A 17,682-nucleotide genomic window follows, 5' to 3' on the forward strand; every position below is an offset into this window, starting at 1 on the left:
ATGTAATTTGGGTGGGGCAGAGCCTCAGGGTATACCAGAGCAGGGCGAACTGTGTGAGCCAGGCTGATGGAATCTCAGATAGGGTACCTGCCTGCTGTCTCTGTGGCTTTGCGGCGAGAGGGCCCAAAAAAGGAACAATGGCTTCTCCCCATCTTTCTGTCTGGGAGAAAGTTTTCCCTCAGCTATCACCAGATGCCACGCACTATAGTTTCTTCCAGTATGCCACTGATACCTTTCAAGCTACTACCTGGTGCTGGAGCTCAGAGGGAGTGAGTAAGTCTGTGTACAGACCCTTCAGGAGGAACTGCTTGAGAATCCAGTAATTTCTTCCACTGGCTCTATCTTCACTGGTTTTTACAGCCAAAAGTTATGGGGGGCTTCTCTTCCTGGCACTGGAATCCTGTGCTGGGGGCCTGTGTGGGGCTGGGATTCCTTGCTCCCGAGATATCCCTTCTGAATTTTTATCTACCGCACATGTGAGTCCAGCTTGTTCTTTGTCTCCATATCTCTGCATCTCCTACCAGTCTGGATGGACATGGTATCTAGTTCCATAGTTGTCGGACTTCCATTTAACTCAATTTCTGATAGTTTTGCATGTTGGTTACATATTTCAGTTGTAATTTTGATGTGGTTGTGTGAGGAGGAGAGCCGTGTTTTACCTATGCCTCCATTTGACCGGAAGTCTGGACCTCTCCATGTTGGCTGCCACGTAGAATGACATCTGGATTCTCTCAGATACTGGGTTCAGCCATGTATACTGTCCAGATTCCTCCATGACAAATGCTCTCTCAAGGCTGCATCCTTGAAAACAGCTGCTTTCTCATTCTTTGTTAACAATCTGTGATGGATTCTATAGATAATAAAATTAATAGCACATGTGTCTAGTGGTATTACATACAAAGTCAGTGAGGTGACAGGCAGAAAATGGGGGTTTTTTTCTAAGTAAATTTGGCCTCAAGTAATTATTTTGTTTACAGTTTTTTGTTGTTTTTTTTAAACATGGAACTAAGCAGTTTGCCCCATTTGTTTTGGCATCAAATAGACATAGCTTTATTGTGACTCAGAATCCAGTACTGTCTTTATTTAAGGACATGAAATGTTATCTCAAGGGAACCTTTTTGGAATCTCTGAATGCTTTGGGTAATAAGTGAAATTTTTAGCCCAGGACCAAATATTCCACTTAGCCACCCATACTGTTTCCCAATTGTGGTCTTATACTGGGATCCTGTGTGTGTGTTCTTAAACTTATGACAAGAACTTTTGTTTTTTGGTTCCCATAGAACAAGCTCCTTTTCTCCAACCCCATTTATCACTAGCAATGCTGAAGGTCACACATGGGCCTATATATGTTTCGGAGAGCCCCATCACGGCTTTTCTAAAGTTCTCTCTCACAGTTAGCCTTTGTTTATGTTCTAAACTTGTCATCTTTACCCTTGGCCTCCTGATAAAGACAGGTATACCTTTCCTCGTAGACACAGTTTCAAAAGTAATGAGTTATAATTTCTTTTTTCCTGAATGAAATAGCTTTAAAACACCCCATCTTTTAAATACTTTATATGTTCCTGGTGTAGTTAGTGTAACATGTAAGACATTTTCAGTACTTAGTACATATCAGCTCCTTCTATCCTACCCTCTTAATTAGAATTCACCCAGATCTTCAGGTGGAGAATGAGAACTGACTCATGACCTCGGACTGGAAATAGTCACAGTCCAAAGTGGTTGGCATGCACTACCGGGCTGCCTCTAGGTCAGCACATAGCCATCCAATTGCCACCAAGTACCCTTTCGTAAAACAAGTATGAGACCACTATCCAACTGCTTAGGTAATCTTACCTTTGCTAAAAATATAACTCTCTGTAAATTTAAAATTTGATTCTTTGAAATTATTTTTAGAGCTAAATCTTTAAATCATCTATGTTCTAGACTTTGAATTGTAATTATAGCTTCAGTCTGAACCTGCGTTTTCTTGCAGCAGTTAAGGAAGTCATCAAAAGTAATAAATGGCTGGCATTCAGAAAGAGTATGCAGGTTGAAAATTTGTATGTAGGCAACTGAGATTTTTTTTTTTTTAAATACCAATTTAAACCCCGAATTGGGAGGGGGGATCATTCATCATCTTAAAAATATCAGAGTTATAGGAAAAGAATAAAAGAACAGGGAGAGAGAAATTGTTCTACATCATAGAAGGTATAAGAGACATAACCAAATGCACTGCACAGTCTTTGGTTTGATCCCAGTTTAGGAGAAAAAATGGCAATATACATTTTGGGGATAGTTTGAGAAATTTGAGTATGGACTGGTTATTTGATTGAGCAATAATGTCATGTTAGTTGTGATCACAGAATTTTGATGATGTAGGAGAATGTCCTTATTGTTTGGGAATGCACATTTCCATATTTAAGAGTAAAGTGTTATGAAGTCTAATTTTCTTGAAATGGTTATTATGTATGTAAATGAAATATGACAAGATGTTATCCATTATTTATTGGGTTTAGATGGTGAATTTTGGAGTGTTCTTGGCACCATATTTCTACTTTTCTGATATTTGAGATTTCTCATGATTGTGAATGATGATACTAATGAAGAAGTCACCTCAGGGAGAGGAGCCTTCTTGAACCTGCCTTATGTTTTGGGAGAAGTGCCATGTGGTGTGGATGGAGCCCACTGTGAAGTGGTGCTTCCCTGCCGGGGCACCGAGAAACATTTTCCCAGGCTCACTGTGAATGGTCTCATAACACATAGGTGAGGGCTTTCCACCATACCACCAACTCCCCTAGGCAGCCTCAGGGGAAGCTCAACTCACCTTGGCCATGTGTCCCCTGGAAAACAAGTGAGGCTGGATAGTTTTACAGTAAAATCTCCAGGTTGGATATTTGCTCTCCGTTTCTTGGGACTATGAAATACAATAATCCCAATAAATGACCACTCCCTTAAAAAGTATTACTTATTGGAACACAGTATGACTTAAAAACTAATCTACTGCCTTGTTAAGCCAGGATGGAATTTGTTCAACTCATATTTGGTTTTGTTGCTATTGTTGTTTTTTCCCTTTCTATTCATAAAGTCTCTGAGATTCTAATAAACCCATTTTGGAGCAGTTTATTTTAGTAAAAGGCAAAAGATTTATATGATCTGAAGAGAAACCAGAGTATGGAGCAGTTTATTTTAGAATAGGAAATAAAAATAGGCAGAACTCTGATTTGTCCTTATACATGAACTGCCCTTTCTTCCTCTCATAAATATTACTGACTACTCCTCCCCACTTTCTTTTTTGGAGATTAATGTTCTTTGGTGAATAACCAGGTAAGCCAGAAGAAAGTTAATGTGGTAACAGGTCATTTGGGCTTCATTGTGGGTTGGGAGATTGTAGAAAGGTAGAGAGAAGCAGCTCTTTTCAAATTACAGAATGCAGGAGGCATAGGGATTGGAGACTTTTGAAGCTCCTTAGAGGCCGGGGGAAAAGATGGACTCTTACTTGTACTGGACATCTTGTAACAGTAGTAGTATAGGAATATAAATTATTTTTAGAAATACACATACCTGACAACTCCTGACGAAACGATGCTTCCACCACAAAGCTGCCCTTCCTCTAACTGCCCAGTGTCTTCTATCTAAAGTCTTTCCAGATTTAGGAAGACCACAGGAGCTAGCAAGAAAACAAGCACACTTAAACATTATTTACAAGTGTCTGAAAATCTTGGAATGCCATTGTCAAGTAGTTTTCAAATGAAAAGCTTACCATTTCATGATTTTTCATTTTGTTCCCCACCCTACAACCACCACTAGCCCCCCAATCTCCTACTAACATGGAATCCGTGCATTTAGGACACCAATGAAGCAAGCTGGGAGCTGGTGCCCCTAGAAGGGAAAGCAAAGGGACTCCTGGGTTCTTTGCCAAGTTTCTATTTAGCTGAAAATAGTGGAGTTTTGCTGTAGCCCGGGTTCAGTACAAAATCTCAGCGGCCTGTTGAACTTTGTGATATCACTTTCATTAAAGAACATAGATAAGAATATAGTCTTTATCACTGCCTGTTATCTATGGATAAATCAAGTATACATCTCCCTAAGGATTTCATTTCAGCATATTTCATCAGCAGTAGTTTTTCTTTGTTTTTATATCAAAATCAGTTTGCCATAGGAACTGGTACAAGTACCTATTGTGTTTAATCTCTTTTTAAGTTTCTCTTTAAACAATAAACTTTCCTATGGCCAATGGTATTTGTAATAAGCAGGTGCAGTTTTTTTTTTTTACATGTTAAACTTGCCATTTTTTTGTAGGTGCCACTAAGGCAGGGTTTTCCATTGAAATTAAGAGGCCAGTTTAGGAATGATTCCTTTTAACATAATCCTATCCTGAGTGTGGGGAGTATAGGGAGACAGGTTTTAATAAATTCAGTTCTCTTAGTAATTCCAGTAATAAATCATTTAGTTAGAATTTGCCTTATACTGCTTTATTTTTCTATAGGGAAAGGTGTTCATATTGAGACTTTATTGTTTAGTTGACCAAGTAGGATTTAGTTATCACTCAAGTTTTATCTTCAGATAGCAGACTTCCTGAACTCAAAGCTGTAGCTTTCATAGTCAGCTTTAGATTTAGCCTCTTCCTAATAACAATATTTATTACTGGAGATTTTGTACATTTTAAACATGTCATCTAAATCTTAATTACTGAGAGATGGGTCAGTTATGATCTGCCAGAACAGGCAGAATGACTTAGATATTGCTTTTGTTGTTGTTGTTGTTCAGTTCTTTGGAAGACTCACATGATAAATCATTATTTTTTAATCATTTTAAAATTTTCTATATGTGTTTGTGAATCCCAAATTGTAAAGGACTTCTCTCCTACAATTTTTCTCCCCTCAGCAGTGGGACAAATAAACTGATGTGGAAGTCACTTCTTCACTCTCACTGACCTGAGGAATGAAGTATTTGTTTGAAGCACTCAGAATAAGGCCACAGGTGTGCATATTTCGATGTGTTAAGCAAAGGAAACACGTAACCAAAATGTAATCTAGTTCAAGTGTGTTAGGAAAAATTCATCTCAGTTAATCTGGAGATTATCCTATCGTAGATGTCACTATTATTTCGCAACCCTTGTAACTAAAGCAATTGTGCTGTCAGAGCTGTACTTATTTAGACAGGACATCAAGTCTGTGGTCACTAGTGCTCTGGATCTTTCTACAGGAGTATTAGAAGAATAGCGAACGTAAAAGTGAAAACTTCTTTGTGTTTTTTATATACAAGTTATTTCAAAAAAGTGATAGTCATTGACTTTGAAGAATCTGATGGTCGTGGAGACCACCTCTTGCAACTCCTGGCTTCTCCAATTTCATAGATAAAATACTATTTGTCTCTGAGGTTTTTTTAGAACTTGGAGACCCTCACCCCTGTTTGGCAGGCCTTTCACTCTGGTTCTCCCACCAAGTACTCAACCATGTTAATAGGAACACTTTATTTAGTCTTTTCAGGAAAGTCATCAAACAGAGTAGTTTTACCTGGAGAATGGCTGGAAGCAGAGGGAGGAAAAAAGGAAGGAACTCAGCTTGTATTTTCTGTGAATCACCTGAAATTCTGTGACTGCCCTGTAAGATGAATGGTAATATGTCCATTTTCATAGATGGAATAGACTCCTTTGGGCTAGGCTTCTTTCACTTAACGTTGTGTTTGTGAGATTTGAATTTGTTTTGTTTTTGATATGACCTATAGCTGTAGCTTTTTCATTTTTAGGGGCAGTGTAGTATTTCAGTGTATGACTGACTCCCCCTGCCCTACCCTTTTTTTTTTTTTAAATATTGGTAGATATTTGTATTGGTTCCAGATTGGGACTATTGTGAAAAGCGTTACTATGAACACCTGCATATTCATACCTAAGTTCCACTTAAGATAGTCAAGCAGATTTTAAAAGTGGCTCTATCAATTTGTACTTCTGTCAGCAAGGTATGAGGTCTCTGCCCACATTCTTGCCAATACTTGGTGAGCTTGGTCTCTTAGATTATGTATTCTCATGAATTGAAGGATTTTCTTTTTCTTTTTTTGGCTTATATGTTTTTCCATCTCATTCTTATAAAGGCTTTATTGTACTTGGATTAGAATGACTTATTTATAGGTATTAAATGATTCTTTTTTTAAGCTCATAAGTAATGAGTATCAAAAGGTGGCCAAGATCTGTATACCAGCTTAGCCTGAAGTAGTGACCATATATGAAGTGCCTGATTTTTAGGCCTCTTTGTTAGGCCTCCTCATTTATTCTATTTTACCAATGAAGCAACTGAGCCACTTCAGGGACCAGAGACCAGGGTGTTACGGCCAAGCCTCCTAGAAGAGCCAAGATTGTAATGTTCTCCCCTTCCTCTCAAGTGAAGCCCTCTGTTGATCCTTGTCTCTTTCATGAGCCAATGAAATTACTATAATAATTAATTTCAAATAATTACTAAATGCATACTGGATGGCAGGCACTGGGCTTGGCCTGTGGGATTCAGTGCAAACAAGCTTATAACCTAATGATGTCCTCTTACTTTACAGGTTATGGCTTTCAAATCACAGCCTATTTCCTCAAGAGAGGTATACGCCTTCGCTGCTTTGGGGGTTCACAGAATCCTGGTAAGAAACTGATTTCTTGCATTGTCAGACATTTTGCACAATTAAATTGCCCTAGAGAGGGAAGAAAATTAAGGAATAAGGATTCCTACCTGCTTCATTTCCTTCATGAAATTGAAATATAAAATAAGAGTGTTTCCATACATTTGTGATTATTTCTTTTTCAATTTTCACTGTTTATTGCCTGCCTGAGAACGGTGAGCTGGGTCATCACATTATGCTGTGTTTTCCTGCTGCATCTCAGCACTTTCATTGAGCTTCCAGAGTGACTCACAGGAGTTAAACTATGAATCACTTCATTATTGCCTGTGCACACTGAAGCCCTGGGTTATGGAGCAAGCGTGTGCACAAGAAAATGCTTTCCCAGCCTGGAGCCGTCAGAGCCTTTCCTAGCTGTGTGATGAGGCCAGCTTCCCCTTACTTCCCCAAGTCTAGATGTCCACTGAGGAAATGATGTCAGACATGTCCAGCCAACAATAAAGTCAGATGCTAATGATCATTCTCCAAGTTGATGTGAGCACTGGAAAGAAAATCTAGTTCAAGTTCCTTGGATGATTTTAGTATATAAACTATGAAACAGGCACTTTAAAAATCAACTATATAGAGGTTTTGTCTTGGAATCTTTGCCATTATTTGTACTTTCTTAACTTTAAATTCATTTGAATATATTACTCTCTTAACAGGGCCTTCCAGTTTACTCACGTCACTTAGTAAAATAAGCCAGTTAACCTGTATCCGTTAAAATGTAGCCTAAGCTACTCTTCATGTAGAGATTGCTGTTGCCTAAATCTTTACTTTATTTAAAGATAAAAGTAATGCAAATCTCAAATATGACCTAATTAAAGGGATACAGAAGTTGCTTCCTGTTTACATAATACCCTGCACCAAAATATTAAGAACCTACATTCTATCACTCTTATTTTTCACAGAAAGAAGTGGAGGAACAAAACAGAGAAATTATTTGATAGACTGGATTAATTTAGAATTCTGGTTCTAATCTACTAATAATTGATAAAACTGACCATATTGAATTTTAATTCTGATGCACCAACAGCTGTACTTAAGTGTTACGATATTTGGGGAGGAGGGTGAGTGGCAACTAATGAATTCTGTGACTCAGTTGCCCCTTCCATAAAGTGGAAGCTGACTACTTACCATTTATCTCAGTAAGATAGTTTAAGAATTAATGAATAAATACTAACTGCTTTGATAATTTTGGTTTTCTGGCTTTTCAAAGTCCATTCCTGGTCACCTGGCCAAATAGGACATTCATGAAGGGTCAGAGTTTAAGTATATCCAGGATCCCTGAAACGTGGGGTTTCTATGAGGAAGACTAGTGGGGGTAAGACCAGAGCTACAGGTTAGGTCCCAATCATGGAGGGCTTTGAATATTTGTATAGTACGTGGTAGGCACTAAGGAGCCACCAGAGGGGCTTGAGCATGATAAGAGAAGCTGTTTTTTAGAACTGTTAACCTGTTTGTGCTTAGCAGAATAAGTTGGAATAGGGAAGAGTAGCCGCCACCAAGGAGACAGCAGTGGTCCAGGTGAGAAGTAAAGAGAGAGCTGTTACTGGAACATCAACTCATTAGGCTTTTGCTGTAATTTAACCTAGCCAAGTCGGGGTAAGGTGTTAACTGTTTAAATTCTATGTTTGCATAATTGACACCTTCATGCTTGGCTTCCAAGTGCATCAGATTGAGATATGCCATTACCTTAGTGCCTTCACATTGCCATTCATTGTTGGAAATGTGCAATGTATGTAAAAGGCTTCACTTATCTGATTTATGTCTTTAAAAACATGGTCACATCTGAAAGGGGAGTTTTCTCTTTTAGAAAAATGGCTTTATGTCTGTTTTAAATGTGATACATGTGTATTGCAAAAATATTCGAGCAATACAACCAAGTATAGAGAAGGGAGGAGAAGACACTCTCCAACCTCCCAGAAAATACTTGGTTAGCATCAGCCAAACATCACTCCAGGGATAGGTGGAAACCGGGTGGGTGGGTGGGGGGGGCGGGTGGGTGGATGGATGGATGGATGGATGGACGGACGGACGGACAAACCTGTGGATGATGTATAGACCCGCAGATGGATGGAGGGACAGACAGATGAGAAAAGTAGAGACACAGGTGACATTCAGCCTTCCCCACCTGGAAGTCTTTTGCTTTAAGAAGTCATAATAATTAGATTACTGTGACTGTGGTATAGTTGTATCATCTTTACTATTGTGTATTTAACCACATCCTTAATGGTTTGATCATTAATTCCTAATTAATGAAACTCCTTTTTATATAGCCTTATTCAGATTGAGAGTTTGCCCTCCATTTTAGGTGCCTCTCTAAGACCAGTTGACCAAAGACACAGTAGGCAAACTAATAAGAACATTCACAAGTCATGTTTTCAGATTTTATCTAATATTCTTCCTCTTCCTATTTAAGTCTGCACTCACATTAGAAATGTTGATCCTGCTTCCCAAATGTGAGTTCTGAACAGAGCAACAGTGAACTGATATGGGGGGAGGGTTGCAAAGGCCCTGCCTGGGGGGTTCATGTAATGTAATGGTCCAGGGGCTCAGGCAGACCGATTTGCAGCCTCCTCTGCATTTCCTAGAGTTTTGTACTTGCCCTACCCTATAGGTGGCAAAGAGTGAAAGGTGGGGAGGGGACACATGTGTTTCATACATCCATACTTATTGCTGTAACTTAAAAATCTGGCACCAAGCGTGTTCATAGGTTTTTGATGCCTAGTAATTGATTTTCTTTGTTTTGTACAGAACTTCGTGTATTCCCTGACAGATTTGTGGTCTGTGTCAGTAAGCTTTCATGCAGTCATGATCTCTCAAAGCAGAATGAAGAATTGGTATGTATGAAAAAATCTGGTTAACTATTGATTTATTGTTTAAAAAAAAGTTTTTAAAGAATTTTTTTCTGTTGGCATTTAACTATTGAGCACTTAGTATATGTCTTAAGGGACCAAAAATAGCCTACCTATTTTGCATGATAATATTGATTAATTGATATAGGGTTTTTGTAAGACCACTTGAAAATAAATTTTGATTAGCAATATTTTTCCATATCAATTTTAAATGAGAAAGCAACATTTTACAAAAACTGTGATTGTGTTTATGATAGTATTTAAATGAAACAAAGCGAAGTCTTTAAATGAAATGAAGCAAAATCCACATGTTTCCACTGGAAGCTTTCATTGGGGTCAGTGGCTTTTGGATTTTATTCCATGGTGAATCACTGACATTTTCATGAGAACCAGTACTTTTCCCCAGTGTGTTATTTCGTAGCTGATAGGGTTCGTTTTCTTCCTCTCTTTTCTCATGCTAAGTCTTACTCTCCATCGCATCCTGTTACTCTTTCATTGGAGTTCTCTATTCAGACAAATAGATACAGAAAAGTCCTGTAGTGTTGCAGCTTGAAGCTTTGTCTTTTAAGCTTAACATAGACATTGAAGAGAATCTTGTTGTATGTGTGTTATCTTGCCTCAGTCACAATCCAGTCTATTTGAAGTTACCTCTGTACAAAACTTTTTCCGTAGTTTTAGACATCTGTATTAAAACTTTAACAATGAGGGGAAAATGTAGCAGACATTAAACTTGGACATGAAGTGTGACATGATTATGCTTCTAAAATAATTTATGGGAATATTAACTTACCGCTTATGTTTATTTTTAATCCATTTGAAATTTGGCCCACATGGTCTAAAACCAGCTTCTTATCTCATCTTAAATAAATACATAGGGAGAGTCTTTCAGAGGCAATAAGGGTGAACAGAGACCCAGAAAAAGTCAAGAGCAGAGAACTTGTATTTAAATTTAGAGGCCTTCATCTGGAGCAAATCAGAAAAGCCAGCATGACCCTTATTTCTTTACATATCAATAAAATTCTAAGTATACACAAAAATTAAATTAATAAAGCAAATTTGGTGAAAAGTATTACAAGTTTACTCTGTGAACTATTTCTAGAATGTTATCTTAGTAAATTAATAAATACTGAAGTAATAATGCTATTGGCACACAAATATAATGTAATAATAGCTTAAGTGAGTCAAAGCAATGAAGAAATTGATCTGAGGTTTAAGAAAACAGTTAACTGTACTAGAAAGTAGTATTGCTTTCAGATGGAATAGAGAAAAAATGAGATCTTGTATGATATGTAGTATTAATATTTATATCTTAAAATATTAAGGGTGTATTAAAACATCTCAATGCAAATAAAATATTATCCTCCTTAGGGGCACCGGTGTTTATACAGATGTAAATTTTCTATAGCTGCTGTCATTTAAATCCTATAATCTTGACTTCCTAAATGTTAAGAATTTTCATTCTTAGAAGTTGACTGGTATGAGCCTTTTACATGAGCCAGTTCAGTTTTCTTATCTTCAGAATGTTCTAACTTCTAGTGATAACAGTATCAGAGATGACCAAGTTTGCTTATAAGAAAAATACCATTACATCATAAGGATCTTTTCACTGTTTTGTGGGATTCTCTTTAGATGCGGTCAGGCTCTGTCCCTTCAGCTGCCCTTTTTCCCCATCTCTGGTCCTCCCTTCACACACGTTCCCATCCACACACGCAAAGGAGTCAACTAAAGCCTAGCACTGCTAGACAGCTCCATCCCTTGACACAGGCTCTTCCGCTTGGCCTACTCACCTGTATGTTTTTTCTCCTCACAGGCCTCCAGTCTGCTGCTTCCTCAAGCTTGTCCCTATCAACCATAAAATATCCAGGTCAAGCAGAGGACCCTCTCTCTTACAAATGACCCATCAAGCCAACAACACAGCAGTCCTTTTACCACAATTGTCTTGGAGCTTTATCTTCATTGATATTTAACCTCTGCAGAGCCCTTCTGTCTCAGCTATGTAAGGATCAATAAACAGTCCTTCCTTCCCAGAACTGCCTTCTGACCCAGAGGTGGCATTCTTACTCCTTTATACATTTCAAAAGCCCAAAGCCAGTGTGTGTTACCCAGCTAGCAAGGAACGTCTGACTGGACAAGGCCTGGGGGATTGGCTTCCTGAGTAGCTGTTTTGGAGATCCTTTTTCTGCAATTTAAACTCCAGTTACTTTCCAGTAACTGTTTACTGAACTTTCTCTTGCTGGCCACAGAAGTGACAACGGAGTGAGCCAGTACCTAAGCAGCAACCTGGGCACGGTACTTGTGCTGTAGCCTTGAGTAGCAGATTCCTTCTCCTTCATCTTTTTCTTTCTTCCTTTTTGGGATCCTCAGTGTCTTAAGCAACAGTTGGTGAGGAAATCTAGGAGTGCCTATTCAGGACGGCTCTGCACAGGGATTCTTTCAGCCTATACACAGGGAAGCCAGCTGCACTTCACCCCTCATTCTTAAAAAGGTGGCTGCACAATAGACCCGCTGTTCCAGATCAAGTAGCACAAAGGCAGTAATCCCGCTCTGGGGGGAAGAGATGCAGGATGAGCACAGCCCTGCTGCCCCCTGACCCGCTGCAGCTCCAGGGAGGTCTGTCACCTTGAGGGACATTGAGGAACATTGGTACAGGGAGATGCTTCATGTTGCAATAGCTCTGCACCGAGTGCCCATGTGCCAGAGATGTGGGAACTGTGATGTGTACTTTGGGAAGAAAGGGCATTGTTATGAGATGAGTCATTGTAAAATATTTTTCTTACTACAGTTTCTCATAAGAAATCCTGAAGCTCTTGTAGCCTCAGTGTTTGACCTATTGCTAGAAGTGGTGCTGGGGAGTCATTTGGGAAGTTTTTACCTTTAATTTATTTTTCTGCTCCCCCTTTCCCTTAGAAATATGAAGAGTATAAAATAAATTTTTTTATTACACATAGCTATATTTAATTCCAACAGTATTCTCTTTCATATTTACAAACCCAAGTCCTTGTGTAGAAACCTCTTTCTCAGATATAAAGCCCAGGAGACTTTGGGAAATTCCAAATTACTTATTATTTTTATTTTATATTAAAGTAAGTAACCAATAATAACCAAACCAATAGCTTTACAAAGTAATAAATTTATTATGTAAATAACCACAAATTATATATGTATATATCTTGGACATTTCAGGATCAGCATAAGGCTACTGTCTCAGAGCATTTGTTGCAGCCAATCCTTCTAGTCTCCTGAGACCTTTCTCATCTGTTCTTACTGTCACCATTTGACACAATTTGCTGCATGCTGTCTCTATGCCAAGAGCTTGGTAGGCCTGGGACAACTAAGAAAAATAAAGTGTTCTTGCCCTCAAGGAACTTACAGTTTGGCAGATGGAGGGCACTGAACATTATCCTGGTGACCTATAAGTGTCATTGAAATAGAGCCTCATTTTTTCTTAAAGATGTATCCATTCTGCACCATTGTAGTTCAGTTGGATTCTGTCTGCCATTCAGAAGCAAAGTCCAAAATTCTAAATTTCTTTGTTACTTGTAAATCTAAGTGGTAAATGTCTGTTATACTTTTGAAAATTCAAAAAATGACATTTAATACTCGTGCTACCTAAATGTGGGTCTATGCATAAAATACTTATGTTCATACGTGTTGTGCCCAATCTGGGAAAATAGCAGTCAAGATTGTACAGACATACCCCAGCCACACAGGGCTATGTGTAGTATCACATCCATAGGGCTACTGGCACATCCTGACAAGAGACAATATTGAAGCACTAACTTTACCACTTAAGTCAAACTACGTTTTAGTGCCAAAGCATTCTCCTAGTTTATGAATATAAAACTGAAATGAAAATGAGTCTGAAGAAGCAGTAAACTACCCTCACATGGGTTATTTTTAGCTTGGCTTTCGTGTTTCTCAGCTGTATGTAATTGAACCTCTGTGGATCATGGCCCTACTCTCAGTCCAGGAAAAGGATATCAGATTATCTCAAAAATCCTTTCTCACACTGAATTTCTATCAGAGGAAGCAATGAAAATATAGCTAAATAAAACCCATTAAATATTTTTGCACAACAGAGAACTTGTAGATTTAAAAATGATAATTAAAAAAATGGAGTGGAATTATATTTTATCTTAGGAAAGATAAATAGAAATTATAAGGAAACATTTTAGTCCGCAAGTTTTTAGAATAGAAGAAATAAACTACTGAACAATTTGACTATGCACTAACTTATATATGCTGATGAAAGAATTATTTAACTCTCATAAGACAACTTTTGCATAAGTATAAATCAGAACATTCAAGGAAAACCTTTTTTGTATGAAAAAAATAAGTAGTGGATGATTTTTTCCCATGTTTTTCATGATGTATATAGTCTTTGTAAGAATCCATTCTTCTCATCTTACTGTATTTCCTAAACAATGTCAATGGTAAATTACATGGAAGCCGTAAACAAGAGATGCCTGAAGCACTGAGAAATGTTCCTCGAGTGGGAAGAGGCCGTTTCCATATTTCACATTTCCCACAGCATTTTGAACTTAGTTTTTTCACGTAATAACTATTTACCAAAATGATACATGTTCATTGTACAGAAAAGTTTGGAATCCAAATATATACAAATACAGTAAAAATATCCACAATTCCCAACCCAAAGATAGACTCTGTTAATGATCTAGTCTGTACCCCTCCCTACTTCATACTTGATAACAGAGGTCAGTGTGTATTTAATTTAACTAGGGCCTCATTCACTTGTGAATTCTATGTTTGTGTCCATTTTTCTATTAGTATTTTTGTATTTGAAAACTCCTTACTGTATAAAAACTTCTTACATTGTAAGGAAAGTAACTTTGTGAGTTTAAAATTTACCTTTCAATTGTACGATACTGCTGTGTGGTAGGTGTCTGTGTCCTCAATTTTATGTTTTCCATAATGATGACTGCCTTAGATGATCTTGGCGTTTCGTTTTTTAAAATTGGATATATATGTACTAATATTTTCATGAAATTCAATTTGTGATGCGAGCTCCTTTTTATTCTGCATATTGACTGGCATTTTGCTGGGTTTTAAGTTCAAGGGAGTAGACGTGCTCAATCTGCTGGTGCTAACGGGGCCTCAATGTTGGGGCACACATGACAAAGAGGCTTCTCTAGAGACCAGGATCCCTTTGCTTAGTGGCAGTAGAACTTAACTGATGTTCACCATCTTGCCTGCTGCCCCCCTGTGCTAACTGCCTGTGCTAACTGCCATTACCTTTTCCAGTCATCTGTGGCCAGTGCTCAAGGTCAGAACACATGGTCAGCACGCAGTTAAGGAACAAATTAGACCACGCCCTCAGAAGGGCCTATAGGTGGGCTGCTTTCCTTGGGCAGGGATGGGAACTATAGCATCCACCATCGCCCACTAGTCCCTATGTGGACTAGCAGGTGGATGATGCTAAAGAAAATGCTGGTGGTGGGGATGAAATTTTCTTGGTTGGCTAGAAAACTTATTCTGGACTATGTCAGAGAAGGTAAAAAATTTCTTCTCAGATGAAATCACTTTTTTAAGGATTATCTATCCTTTGCTTGTATGTTACAGTAACCTAAGGTGTTGTTTTCTTTTTCTAATAATAAAATTCTCCTAAATGATTAGCCAACGGTATTTCTAAATGAGATGGTTCATGTCTTCCCCTTCAGTGTTCCAAAGGAACCTGCCCTCTGCTGAAAGAATATGATAGACTGTATCTGGGTCCTCTGTGCTTTTCTCCCTATAATGTACTTTTATTTATGCAGAGACCTTTAATCTCCCTTTGCTGACCACTTAGATGATAGACTGAATTAGGAAAACCACAGCAGGGAATAGAACAAATGGGAAAGAGATAGACTTCAAAGTAAAAGACCTGCTTTGACCACTGCCTTTCCCCTCACTCACTGGATGACAAGTCATTCGGCTTCTTGGAGCATTAGTCCCCTGACTCATTAGGCAGAGGGAAAAGTGAGGCCTTCCCAACATGTTTTAAGGATCAAGCGAGATAATGAATATAAAAATGTCTTGTAAACTCTGAAGCGCTTATGCAGTAGTATTGTTGCCATTTCCATTATCTCCAAAGAGTTAATGTAAATGCCATTAATACCAGGTTAGCAGATGGCTAGTCATTTTACTCTCCCTGTTAGATGTGAGAATACCTGATAATATTTATCTGTACCTAATATTTCCCGAAGAGGCTCAAGACCCTCATGTTTTGTTTGTATCCACTTGCCAGCCCAGATTCATTTTGCAGTTATAAAAACTGAAGTACCAAAAAGTTAAATGATAAATCCCCATTTAGCCACCAAGTTAGTGATGGAATACAATAAGTTCAGGGGATACTATAAGAGCATAAATATCTGACCTTCAGGGGCAATTCTGTTACCTAACATCCAGAAGAGGAAGAAGAAGAGGAGAGACCACCCAGCTAAAATGCCTTTTATTTCCAGTGCTGCCAGTAGGCTCACACTGAAATGCAGCTTTGGAGGAAGGACCCACTAACTTCTCTAAGGTACATAGGAGTTTGGAGACAGCAGACTCGTCAGGCCCAAAGTCCTAAAAGCACACATGATCATCAGAACACCCACAGTGATAGCACAGAGTTTGACATGCGAGTGGATTTTGTTTGGAAAGTTCATTAGTGAACAGATGATTTAGAATTCGGTACTTATTTTCCCAAGGAAACAGTCTCATAAATGCGGTAAGGTTCCCAGACTAGTGAGATTGGAGTTTTGGAATGAGGGGGTCTTGCTGTCTGTGTTCAAGGAAAATTGGAAGAGCTATTTCTTTTGCATCTCTGGGCAGAGGGCCAGCTCTGAACAGAATTTTGAAATAAGACAGTCATCTCTGATGTCTTCTGTCTGGCTCTGACAGCTCTTTCCCACCAGCAACTGGAGCCACAACGGGCCCTCTTTTGGCTAGTCCTACTACCTATGGAGCTGGACTACATACTTACCCACCTTTTCCCTCTCCCACCCTCTCCAGACCCACATGCTCAGCCAACAGATGTTAGGGAAAAGATTATCACCCTAAATGAAGGGTTGGCAGCCTTCCTGCAGGTGTTGACATTTTTTAACTCCAGGCTTCTGTGATGGAGGTATTTTTCAATAAGAAGACCCCCACAGGTGAGCTAGTCCTGACTAGGGCAATTTCCAGTAAGTTTCTATTTTTCACAGATATTTCCCTTCTCATTTTAAACTGGGCATTATTAACCTATGATTCATGAATTCCCTGAAATTGAAAAAAAAAGTTATATGTATTTTTTGTTTTTCTAGTTAAAGGGAAATAGCTTTCAGTCAGCTCCCGGAGTAGTCAGTACTCTTCCCCACCTTTAAGAAGTACTGGCCTCACATTCGCAAACTTTGTTACAACATCCAAATTTTTGTCACACTTGTATGGCACCAAAGACCCAACTGTGCAGCCTAAGGTTGTTCAGGATTTATTTTTAGGTTTATGAGGGCAAGTGAATAAAAACTGGAAAATCCCTGTGAAATGCATACTTCCTATTAATAACTTCCTTGATTTTTTTTTCACTGATATTATTTTCAGGTTAACATTCTTTGCAACTATTTTTATGTACTTCCCTAGATCTACATAAGACAATTGTGTAGTCAACAATTCAGAAGAAAACAAAACTTTAAAAAAAATTATTAAAGAAAAAATACTAGAGTACCCACTAACCTAGGCAGCAACAGCATCAGCAAGCCTGCGCTCCACTTCCCCTTAGAGACCCATCCTTTCATAGGGAGGCAGAGAATGGAGTGCAAATGAAAGGGACATAGGGCCAGAGAAACCAAGTGAAACAAAAGACTTGCCCCTCACCATGGGAATTGGGCAGATGACTTAGCATCATAGGGCATCAGTTTCCTCATCTCTGAAATGGGGAAGGTCATGCCTGCTTCATGGGCATCTCATGAAGACTCATTTACCAGGTGCTAGTCCCTGTACCAAGTGCTTTTTCTTTGTTGTCTCAGTACAAATGTCCTCCATCGTTATCATCTTTAGAGAAAACAGTCTCAATCCACAGTGGAATTCATGAGATACCACTTACCTTTTTATTTACCCTTTTTTGCTGCAGTTCCTTTGAGTCAGTACACATATGTATTTCTCCTCTTTTAATTATTCATTACTCTATCCCACCTGTTTAGCCCTTTCCAATTCCTTAACTTACTAATTATCAAATAATTTAAGAAAATACTAG

The 17,682-nt window shown here is 38.5% G+C and overlaps 1 protein-coding gene across 2 annotated transcripts in view; it reads left to right on the forward strand.

The window, feature by feature from the left end:
- Positions 1-17,682, forward strand: part of SLX4IP (SLX4 interacting protein) — a 210,141-nt gene that overhangs the window by 177,426 nt on the left and 15,033 nt on the right. For both annotated transcript variants that reach the window (XM_054574056.1, XM_054574055.1), the window contains 2 exons: positions 6,523-6,600; positions 9,373-9,458. In XM_054574056.1, the coding sequence (XP_054430031.1) occupies positions 6,523-6,600; positions 9,373-9,458 (164 nt within the window). The remainder of the gene's footprint in view (positions 1-6,522; positions 6,601-9,372; positions 9,459-17,682) is intronic.

The sequence above is a fragment of the Pteronotus mesoamericanus genome, unplaced genomic scaffold (genome assembly GCF_021234165.1).
Source record: "Pteronotus mesoamericanus isolate MK-2021 breed Mesoamerican mustached bat unplaced genomic scaffold, CSHL_Meso_final contig_25, whole genome shotgun sequence".
NCBI lineage: Eukaryota > Metazoa > Chordata > Mammalia > Chiroptera > Mormoopidae > Pteronotus > Pteronotus mesoamericanus.